The sequence below is a fragment of the Geotrypetes seraphini genome, chromosome 3 (genome assembly GCF_902459505.1).
Source record: "Geotrypetes seraphini chromosome 3, aGeoSer1.1, whole genome shotgun sequence".
Taxonomy (NCBI): domain Eukaryota; kingdom Metazoa; phylum Chordata; class Amphibia; order Gymnophiona; family Dermophiidae; genus Geotrypetes; species Geotrypetes seraphini.
In genome coordinates this window covers 143,616,934-143,629,083 of record NC_047086.1, presented here as the reverse complement: position 1 = coordinate 143,629,083, position 12,150 = coordinate 143,616,934, and the positions used below count along the sequence as shown (strand labels likewise).

Here is a 12,150-nt window from a genome sequence, read left to right as displayed (position 1 = left end):
CAAGAACAGGGATTCCCAAAGTCCCTCCTTGAGGGCCGAATCCAGTCGGGTTTTCAGGATTTCCCCAATGAATATGCATTGAAAGTAGTGCATGCACACAGAGCTCATGCATATTCATTGGGGGAAATCCTGAAAACCTGACTGGATTCGGCCCTCAAGGAGAGACTTTGGGGACCCCTGGTCTAGAATGTCTCACCTATTTACCGGAAAAGAGCTTACTAGGGTAAGCACATAATCTCTTATCACTTTCTTCAATCTGAAGATTAATCTAATGGCTGTATTCTGTAGAGTTTGGAGATTTTTTATTATACATTTTGGGCAATCTAAGAAGGTGACATTGTAATAGTCCAATTGAGACAAAACTAAAGATTGTACTCAACAGTGCAGTGTTTTTTCGCAGCACTTTCAATTCTTCATTCCACTTATCTACCAACTTTTGCATTTGCCCAGTGGAGAGGTCAGGATTTGATATAATTTTATATAAAGTAAAAATCAGTTTTCCCTTAAAACAGTCGGCATAGGTGTACCTGACACTTCTAGCCACATACCAGAAATTTCTTTAAGACGGTCATTATCTGCAAATACAAACTGTAAGTTTCCTGGTCCACCCCAAACTCCTCCTTCCATGAATCAAATTCCTTCAGCTTCCTGCTGCATGAACTAAAGCCCACACTCTCCTCATTGCCTCATATCTAGGAGAAACATATGATATAAGAAATCTTCTGATTCTTAGTCAGGGGAGTTATCATATATAGAACCCCCACCTCAATCTTCATCTGCCAGAAGGCCTACCTGCACACTCCCAAAGTGTGTTCCAGGATAGGATACCACTAGAAATTCTCCACACCAGCAACAACAAAGTAAAATCCCCCACCTGTGCCTTTTCTAATTGCATTCAACTAGCATCCCTATCAATACTCTTAGTCCACTAATTTTGTGCCTCCCTCCTTCTTAGCCCCATTCCTCTCTCTTCCTTTGGCTTGCACAACGTGTCAGAGATGATCCACAGAATCTTATTATGGTATACAAAACTAGACTTCATCTCATTAAGCTAACAAAATACTGCCCCCTCTTCCTCCTTAAATAAGCAAGCTACTCCAGTTTGTAAATCTTTTAATTTGAGCCAGGACTGAAACATCCTTGAGTTTAAATAACTTCCAACATTTGGATGAGGCCACTAACCCTAAATATGTAACTTCAAAACCTTACAAAGGGAGCACAGTACATGTGAAACATGGTTACCTGCACCACCAAACATATCTTTAATTTCTCATAATTCACTTAATACCAAAACACCCTTCCATACTCTGACAACAATTGCATCAAACCCTCTACCTGAAATCCTACTATTGCTGCTGATTCTTGAATGGCTTGGAAGATTGAAATAGCCAGGTTGAACATCAGAGTCAAAAAAGGACGGTTCCTGGAATTCATTAGAAAAATCCTTAATCTTCCCATTTACCAAAAGTTTAGCTCTTGGAGTAGAGTACTGTTCTCAACCTACCCAATAAATTTCTTCAGTAAGCCTGCCCTTCTCTGCACTGAAAATAAAAATGGTCAATTGACTGGAGGCCTTTATTGACATCCAAGTGTACAATGATACCATCCATAGTCCTCCTTACCAGCAATCTATAAAGTGTTAAACAGCTTCAGCATATTATCCAATCCTTTAATAAAACCTATCTGATCCAGTTGAATCATACATGGCAACCTCAGCTGCACCATCTTTGCAAGGTTCTTAATACACATGTTGAGTAAGGAAATGAGACAATATGAATACTGCACTCTGTTAAAGTGGATTTTAATACCTAACTGCAGCTTTGATCAGTGGTTCCCAAACTGTGAGTCAAAACTCCAAATGGGGGTCATATCATCAGTTGATGGAATAACAGAAACAGGGCTCTTTTCTTCCCTCAGGATTTTCACTCTGACTTTTGTCCAGTAGTGGTAGTCATCATGGGGTCTCTGAGTCAGTGAGTGTTTGCAGGCCTAACTCCCTCCTTCTATATTGGTTTCTTGCTACTCTGGAAACCTATGCAGCGTATGGAGGTCTGTGAATGAATGCTAACGCATAAGGTCCTGTGTTGATTGCTTTTACTGTGGTTTGGATAAATGTGTGTTGGGGGAGGGGAGGAAGTAGATAAGAAAAGGGAAGAGTATGGTTTTGTTTTCATCATCTGGGGTCTTGTGAATTTTTAAGTGTGAAAAGGGGGTCATGATGGATGAAAGTCAGAAACACTAGTTTAGAAAGTCCTCTTTATGTGTAAACTGCTCAGGGTTTAAAAAAAAAAATGGAATGTGGGTAATCAAGAAAAAAGTAAATAGTTGTTTTTTACTATGATAGTTTGTTTATCTTTTGGTGACGTTAATGCTTTTTTTGTAGTATGGCAAGAAAAGCTACATGGTAAAAGGAATGGCGTTCTCACCCGACTCCACCAAAATTGCTGTTGGGCAGACAGACAACATCATCTATGTCTACAAAATTGGGGAGGAATGGTAAGGTATATCATTATCTTCGTTCTATGCTGTCCTTGCATTGCTGGTTACTTTTATATGTGAAGATATATTAGAGTACCTTGACACTCATTTCTATTTTCCATTGATTTTTTTTTTTAATGTGGCAGCACACAATAGGCTAAGAATATGGGTCATGCTTATTTCTGTCTTTTATCCCCTATGTGTGTTGACGATTAAAGGGATGGATACATACAGTGGCATAGCGAGGGGGAGTGTCTCCTTGGGTTAGCGCCCCTCTTATATGCCTCCCCGCTCCTTTCCAATCCCCAATGCTGCCCGCATCGTGTTGTTTATCCCTCTGATGTCACTTCCTAGGTGCGGGACCTGGAAGTGATGTCAGAGAGAGGCGACACGGATGCAGGCAGCAAGTTTGTAATGCTGTTCATGCAGGGAAAATTAAAGAGGTATTGAGGGAAAGGAAGGGCACACGGATGTGTGGCAGGGGGGGGTCGGAGAGGAGAATGGATGCCGGTGCCCCTACCAAGACCATGCCTGGGGTGGACCACCCTCCCTCCCCCCCACACCCCTTTACTACACCACTGGATACCTGGGTGATACTTTTCACACAGCAGCATAGAGGCTGCAATGTAAATCCAAAGGAAAACAAAACTGGAAAGGTATTCTTTACACGCCCTCTCCATTTCCAAAGGCATTCTTTACTTGCCTTCTCACATTACCTGCCCTCTCCAGTCTTTGTGTATTTGGTATTTACTATATGCCTTCCATAGCCAGCAACAAAGCGATTAAAAATAAAATGAATAGAGATGACAAAAGCACAGGACAATGCATATAGTGGACACAGTTCCCTCTCTCACACATTAAGCTATTAGCTGGTACTTTCTCAATCCATCCAGCTTTTCTCTCAGCCTTCCTCTTCAAGCTGAATTCCTTCTCTGCTTTTCCTGTCAATTCCCAATTCAGCTTCCCAGCCTTTCCCAACCACTCCCACATGCAATCCTTCTCTGATCTGCAGTCCTTCTTCACTACACCTATACAGTCTCGCCCATCTGCATCATCCACTATCTCCTCTCCCTAAGAGATCTCACATGTCTGTCCCATGCTTTCTTAATTCAGACACAGTCTTTGTCTCTACCATCTCTACCAGGAGACTATTCTATGCATCTACCACCATTTCAGTTAAAAAGAATTTCCTTAGATTGCTCCTGAGTCTACCTCTTAACTTCATCCTATGCCTTCTTATTCTGGAGTTTTCCTTCATTTGAAAAGGACTCACCTCCAGTACAGTAATGCCATAGAGATATTTCAATGTCTCTCAAGAATCCAAATCGCAATAACAAAATATAAATACAATCAACAAAAAAATTGTTATTAGCCTAGTGGTGGAGATACCCCATGAAAGTACATTTATAAGAGGTGGAGAAAAAGCCTCAACTTATCAACAATATACGGACGGCAACCCATTGAGTTCTTAAGCCAGTTCTGCTCTGTATCATAGGCAAAAAAACTCCACACGTTTCAAAATGTAACTTTTCAAAACGGGACCAAAGCCACCACTGTGCACAGGGAGCCAGAAAAAGAACAAAACAGTTCACTTATCTTCTGACGATAGCAACAACAGCAGCAAGTAGATCTTCCTACTATAGTACTTCTCACGCTGAAAAAAGACAAGGAACTGGATGTCACCAACAAGGCTCTTGTTTCGCCGAACAACGGCTGCGTCCAGTCAATCACATTCTCTCCTGCTCCTTCCACACCCAGCTCAGAATGGCGCTGGAATTTATACTTCCAGGTTCATAGGGGTCACTGTCAAAAAACTTTATTTACTGGAACAAACGATCTCACCATCAGTAGAAGGCACACCATTCTACTTTCTGATTAAGTCCATTAGATAGTTTTCAAAAAGAAAATAGACCGCTGTTCACTTTGATATAACAATCTTTTCACATCCCCATGACGAGCTGTAAGGGGAATATGATGTAATACAAAGCACCTAAATTCCTCAAAAGAGTGATTTTTTTCAACACAATGTCGTGTGAGTATATCTACCTGTCTTTTGTGTGAGATGTTGTTTTTCTTGATGGATTTACAAGTGATGTTTTCAAGATTATGTATGGTTCTATATTGTACACTTGTTGAAAGATTAAAAATGAATTAAAAAAAAGAAAAAAAAAAAAAGAAATGATTTCCTAACCCTACTACTTTCCTTAGTACTTGAAACATGAATCTCACTCCACTCTTTTGAATGCTTTTTCAGTAACAGCTACTAATAGTGTAGAAGATATTTTTTTTCTTCCTTGCCTTCCAGATTAAATTAAACAGTTTTCTAATATTATCACTTGCCTGTCTTTCTGGAATAAATCCTGTCTGGTCGTCATGCTCTATTTTAATAATATCCATCTGCAATCAATTAGCCAATACCTTTGCTGGAAGCATGGCATCTACATTGATGAATGATTTATTTGGGCCTGTACAAGAACACATTAGCATCCTTACCTGGCTTTGGGATGACTAATACAAGCTATCCTCATTGGTTTTGGGATCTTCTCTCTCTCTACAGTAACTTTAAATATCCTCAGTAAGGGACCTGCTGTGATCCCTTTAAATTGTTTTAATCAAATTTAACTGTCAGCCATCCAGTCCAGAAGCTTTACTCTCCTTAAGGGTTCCTTTAAGATTTTAAGTCTCTCAGTATTCATTATTTTCCTATCTAGCTATGATAACAGGCATTTTGCCAAGTAATCTCTCACTTCACCCTCTTATACCTCCTTTTTTGCTAGTGTACATAATGTGACCATTTATTTTTTCATCAAAATGGGACATCTATTAGTTGTCAGTCCCACCCCTAATCCCGCCCTAGCCCCACCCCAATCCTGCCCCCCAATTTATTTCATTAATTTTTCATGTACACATAATATCTTATTAATTCATAATGGCAACCATAAAATTAAAAAAAACAAAGCACACTATACGCAGAGAAAATATTAATTATCATTTATATTTAGGGGTTTTCAAAGATGTCAAGGCAAATGACCCTCAGTAACTATAGAAAAATAGACAAATATAGTGCAAAATATAGACAGCAGATATAAATTCTCAAAACTGACATATTTTGATCACTAAATTGAAAATAAAATCATATTTCCTATCTTTGCTGTCTGGTGATTTCATGAGTCTCTGGTTACGTTTCCTTCTGACTGTGCATCCTTTCTTTCTGCACTCAGGCCCAACAGTTGTCCCTTTCTATTCCCTCCCTCCTTCCTTCCTATGTCCTTAGTGCCCCTTCCTATGTCCTTAGTGCCCCTAGTGCCTCCTTCTCATGTCCTAAGTGCCCCCAGTACCTCCTTCCTATATCCTTAGTTCCCCTTTCTATGTCCTTAGTGCCCCTAGTGCATCCTTCTCATGTCCTAAGTGCCCTGAGTGCCTCTTTCTCATGTCCTAAGTGCCCTCAGTGCCTCCTTCCTATGTCCTTAGTGCCCCCAGTGCCTCCTTCCTATGTTCTTAGTGCCCCCAGTGCATCCTTCCTATATCCTTAGTGCCCCTTTCTATGTCCTTAGTGCCCCTTCCCATGTCCTTAGTGCCCTAAGTGCCTCTTTCTCATGTCCTAAGTGCCCTCAGTGCCTCCTTCCTATGTCCTTAGTGCCCTCAGTGCCTCCTTCTTATGTCTTCAGTGCCCCTTCCCATATTCTTAGTGCCCTCAGTGCCTCCTTCCTATGTCCCCCTCACTATCTTCCAGTCTTTGTCCCACCCCTCCCCTAAACCTACCTGCTTGTGGTGCCAAAGCCTGCCTGCCTACCTCTCTCCCTCTCTGCCACGCCGATTTAACCCCCCTGGATCCGTCACAACTGCTGGTTCTTGCCACCCAGAAGCATTCCCGACGTCAATTCTGACATCGGAGAGGAAGTTCCGGGCCAGCCAATCGCTGCCTTGCTGGCCCGGAACTTCCTCTCCGATGTCAGAATTGACGTCGGGAAGAAGGCTTCTGGGTGTCAAGAAGCAGCCGTTGCGGCAGACCGGGGGTGGGGTGGGGAATGGGATTGTTTGAATCAGTGCTGGAGGGAGGGAGGTAGGCTTTAGCGCAGCAGTGAGGGGAAGTGATCGTCGATCCGTTGTCCCTGCACACAGCTTTGGGATGCTGTCCCTGATAACAGGACATTTCGGCGTCCCAAAGTGGTGGGTCAGGACAATGGGACGGTCGGTCCAATAACGGGATTGTCCTGTTGAAAATGGGACGTATGGTCACCTTAAGTATACAGCCCATTAAACTTCAGCTTTAATACCTTTTTCATTTTTACACTATCGATCATTATATTCCCTCCTCCTTCCTTGATTTTTAAAAGTTGCTGCTGCTTCATTTGTGCTTTCATATTTTGTCAAAAATCTGCTTCCTTGATGCCAGATTTGGAACTTTGTTTTATTCTGTTCTAGCTAACCGATAGGCAATTGTTCAAGTCCCCTAACTGTGTAACTCATATCTCACCCCTTCTACTTCCTTAAATATTTTTATAAACAGATTTTTCTTATGTTTTTGCTCCCGAGTCTTAATTTTATTACTCATTGTTTTTCCTTCTCTAACTCTATTTCTACTGAAAGGTTGCAATTGAAATTGGCCTCTTTACATAAAACAAGATTAACCTTGCAGGGTTAGACCAATGGTCCATCTAGCTCAGTCTCCTGTCTTCACAAAAGCCAATCCAAGTTACAAGTACCTGATATTACCCATTTGTTACACAATATACCCCTTAAGAACATAGGAATAGTTATACTGGGTCAGACCAATGGTCCGTCCAGCCCAGCATCCTGTATTAAACAGTAACCAATCCAGGTCACAAGCAGAAACCCTTAGTTGCAGTATATTAGCTGCTAAGTACGTATGTAGGGTTTAAAAAAAAAATTGTTTCTTGGCTTGGATACATAGAAAGAAAGGCTAGTAAACAAGTTGAGTTGTGCTCACTTTATGTAGTCAATGTATCGTAGAATGAGCTGTAGTTGATGTTGCCCAATTATATTATAGGTTGCATTGCAATGGTAGTAGTCATCACATTTTTTGTATTTGGTAATAGCAGAGACATATGAATGTGATTATGTGATTATGTCTGCTTACTTTTAAGTCCATGATGTTTAAAACCCCAGCATTCATTTATAAAGTTTTGATCCCATCTAGAGTACTAAGGTCAAATGATCAACATCTATTGGCCGTCCCTTCTTTAAAAGTTATTAATACACGACGCCAATCCATCTTCTCAGTTACGGCTTCTCAAGCTTGGAATGCCTTTCCAATTTATTTAAGAGAAGAAAGGGTTTTGGAAAAATTTAAGAGCAAACTTAAGGGTTTTCTTTTTAAAGATGCATTCAAGGGTTAAATGAATTGCCTATGCCTTTAATTCTTCCATAATATTATAATGAGTTGTCTTTCCCCTTTCCCAATGTGTTATTTACCTTAATTGTTTCTTTTTGGAACTAATTGTATTTCTTCTCTAAACTCACCTTATGTTTGACCTTGTATGTATTTAATGAATTTTATTATGTTTAATAATAGTTTTTGTTAGTCATGTCTGTTTCCCTCTATTCTGTAATTTTTAACTGTACATCGCTTAGAATTTGAAATAGGCGATTACCGTAATCAAATATTATAATAAACTTGGAAACTTTAAAAACAGAATATTTTACCAAGTAATTGTGGAGTCTTGTCTTATATTGTACTGGCCATACTGTCAGCTTGTGATAAATGAATTACATGTACTGCACACTATAGTAAGAAAATTGGAATCTTTTCTTTGTTTGCAGGGGTGATAAAAAGGTCATCTGCAACAAATTCATCCAGACGGTAATGTGTAACCTGCTTCCAGTATCTGTATATGACACCCTTTCTAACTGTGGCTGAGTATGGAGGGATTGTCTTTTCCAGTGGTGACCTGTTCCAATTTCTGTGTGTGTAGTGGAATACCGAGTCCGAGACCCAGCTTAACTTAAATTTATATTGAAGTTCAAGAAACACCGTGGTGGAATATAGTGCATTCCCCACTTTGACTCTGCACACTAATGGTGTATTGCTATTCCTTTGAGGTTAAGTTTTAAGGTTTTATTGATTTGGTCTCTGTAGCCTGTTGTCTTTGACTTTCTTTTGTTTTCATTGCACAGAGTGCAATTACCTGTTTGTTGTGGCCGGCTGAGCATGCCATAGTCTTTGGCCTTGCTGAAGGAAAGGTAAGGAGCATTGTGTTCTGAGTGTTAGGGGTAGGCACTGACATAGAATATCATTACCTTTTTATTTTTAATTTTTTATTCAATTTTACAACTTACATCAAGTGCATCAGGAAATAACAATTGAATTGAAAAGCATCACTTGATTTGCTATTATAATCATCTTAAATTCATGAAATTTATCCTCCCCCTTCCCATCCTTATCACATAAAAATCATTCATTTATATTATATTATACAATATACTTTTCTATAAATCCACATTTTAATAAAATATCAGAAACCCATCCCACCACTTGGTTTTTTCTTTTACATAGAGCTTTTTGGACCCCAGTTAGATTACAAAAATTAAATAGTTCCTTGTCTAATAGATGCTGGCATTGTAATCTTGATGTAGGGGCTTTGGATCATCTTTTATATTACTGTATCCATATCTTAGCCTTTTGGAATTCAATCTGGGATCAAATAAATTGTTTATTGGAAAATCATGTAGCATTATCTTATGATACTGTGATATTTGGAATGTCCATGAGAAAAAGAGTCAGATATCATCGTGTAACAATAAACTTTTATTGATCATGACAGGAGTTGCCATCCAACATATTACTAATAACTGGAAAGACCACAGTAGACTTAATTTTAATTTCTGGTGGAATTCGTTGTGTCACCTATATAGAATGGAAAGATCACTGGCAGTACAGAATGGAAATTATAAAAATTTTATAAAAATATGGGAGCCATTAACATCTTTTTGTCATGATTAAATGCCATTTTTCTATTAATTATACACTACTTAGTGTTGGAAGGGGGGAGGGTTTCTATTGGAGGGTTTATGATCTTACAATTAATAATGGGCTTAGAGGGAGGGTGGGGGGAGGGTTGTCTTTATGTTTATAAAGTATACTGATAAGATGTTCAAGTGGTCTATTTAATATTGTTAATATGAATTTTGTACACTTGATGAAAGCTTAAAAATGAATAAAGAATAAAAAAAAAGAAACCTATCCCACCCATCCCTATCCCCTCATTTCAATTATCTTATTAAGGAAAAATGTTTATTACTCATTACAAAAATCTGTTAATGGTCCCCAAACATCTTGAAATTTACCAAAATATCCTCTCTGAGTGGCTAATGTTCTTTCCATTTTATATAGATGACAAACAGAATAATAATAATAACAGCTTATATACCGCAATACCGTGAAGTTCTATGCGGTTTACAAAGATTAAGCAAAGGTACAAATTGATTGACTTTAAGAGGGGAGGAAGAAAGAGGGTTAATAGGACAGGAAATCCATTTTTGAGGAGAGAGTGATCAATAGAACAAGTTAATCGCTATAGAGGGGAGAGAGAAGAGAGGATCAGCTGTCTAGATACTTTAGGAACAGGTGTGTTTTCAGATGTTTCCTAAATTCCTCATAAATAGTGGGTGAAAGCAATTGTTCTAGGTCTTTACCCCATGATGCTGCTTGGTGCGACAGAAGATGTTCATGGTGTTTTTTCAGTTTACAACCTCTCACTGGGGGGGAAATGAAGTTGGAATGTGAGCTTCTCCACCAAAAACTGTAATTTAATCTGCTCCAATTTTTCCAATTGAATGTAATCTATTGAATGGCAACTCCAGTCAAAATAAGCAAAAGCTTATTGTTTTTTGAAGAAATCTGACTTTTCGCTCTCATTGACATGCCAAATAAAATAGTATCATATGTTAAGGCCACCGGATTTTCTAACAACTTATTTATTTGGCCCCATATCGATTTCCAGAATGTCATTATAAATGGACAATAAAATAATAGATGATCTAAAGTCCCAACCTCGAGATGACAGTGCCAACATCTATTAGACTTAGAGCTATCTAATCATTACCGAACCTGGAGAAGAAACAGTATTCTCCCAGATATTGGTGTCTATGCTAGATAGCCAGCTCACATACTGTCTAGCTGAGAAACTTGAAATTTTTTCCTAGCTTCAGCACTAACTCCTTTCATCTTGCAGAGAATGAAAATAAGGTGATTGCATGTTGCTTTCTCATTACTGAGGGGATAAAATCAAGTTTTGCTTTTTCAGTAATACCTACTGCTATATGGTGAGGGAGTTTGCAGCCACTTTAAGAGCTGCATCGTTTCTTCCACAGGAAATTGCCAGTGTCTGGCAGATCCTAACAATCTTATATAGCATTACCCCTCTGTCTAGGCAGAGTTTAATGGAGTTTATATTTGTGCCTTGGGTGCTTCTGCCTCCAATAAAACACATCTTTACAAAAAAACAAATCTTTACTAATATGTTGTTATGTAATGCAGGAAGATGTTTGTCTTTGTTCTCGTAATTTAATTTATATTATATCATAATTTGTTTTATATCCTGAAACAAGCTTCTTATTGTAGCTTTGTGGTTGTTATCATCCTGGTCTTTCTTTTCACTCAGGTTCGTTTAGCAAATACAAAAACAAACAAGTCTTCAACCATTTATGGAACAGACTCATATGTCGTTTCTTTAACATCCAAGTAAGTACAGTTTTAGTATGAAATTGAGAGAGAATTTTATATACATTTCACACTTTTAACTTTTTTTAGTCTCCACTGTTTCATTTGTTCATCTTAATATCCCCCCTTTATTTCCTTGCTTTATGCTATATTCTTTCTTATGTTCTTGTTTCCTTTCCTTCTCCTCCATCTTGCTTAAGTTTCAAGTTTTATTTGAGTATGATGAATCGCTTATTTAGTTTTACTAATTGAGGTACAAAATTGATAAAAATATAAACATATATTTAGACATACAATTTAAAATTTAGAATAATGGATTAGACAAATAGACTTACAGACCAACTAATACAACAGGTAAGAGGGAACAGAACTACAATTCAGTATTTTTAAAGTACAGAGGAGAGCCATATATGGAGAAAACAATAGGGAGGGAAGAGTGCAATCAAATAAGGAAAATAATATAGAGTTTAAACATAATTTAATGATTAAAAGCATCTCATTTCTTTATTTTATTTCACTATCTTTTCCTTTTTTATCTAAATTTTCTGTCTCTTTTTTTGCCTCTCATTTATATTTTCTCTATCAGTGTGTCAGGGAAAGGGATCCTTTCAGGCCACGCAGATGGGACTATTGTGCGTTACTTCTTTGATGATGAAGGATCTGGAGAGTCTCAGGTAGAAATGTGCTTCCTTGGTAATTTCCTCAATTACAACTTATCTATAACCAGCAATACTGATTTCCCAATAATTTAATCTCTTATTTGATCCTTCTTTTAAGATGCATAAACATGTAAAATACCAAAGCAGCAATGATGCATACAATTCTTTCAGTTCCTATGAAGTGGATATTTGGAAGTATCTTTACTAAATTAGCACCTTGTTTCTAAACTCCCATTCGGTTTTTTTTTCTTTTTATAATCTAAATAGAATAATGTTTTATGTAAAATAGCTAGCACCCCATAATGCTTCTCTTCAGGTGACCAGAATGCT

The 12,150-nt window shown here is 38.2% G+C and overlaps 1 protein-coding gene across 2 annotated transcripts in view; it reads left to right on the top strand.

The window, feature by feature from the left end:
- The window catches only part of IFT172 (intraflagellar transport 172), a 413,076-nt gene that overhangs the window by 20,522 nt on the left and 380,404 nt on the right, over nucleotides 1-12,150 (top strand). For both annotated transcript variants that reach the window (XM_033936511.1, XM_033936510.1), the window contains exons 3-7: nucleotides 2,384-2,496; nucleotides 8,263-8,302; nucleotides 8,617-8,682; nucleotides 11,103-11,182; nucleotides 11,748-11,835. In XM_033936511.1, the coding sequence (XP_033792402.1) occupies nucleotides 2,384-2,496; nucleotides 8,263-8,302; nucleotides 8,617-8,682; nucleotides 11,103-11,182; nucleotides 11,748-11,835 (387 nt within the window). The remainder of the gene's footprint in view (nucleotides 1-2,383; nucleotides 2,497-8,262; nucleotides 8,303-8,616; nucleotides 8,683-11,102; nucleotides 11,183-11,747; nucleotides 11,836-12,150) is intronic.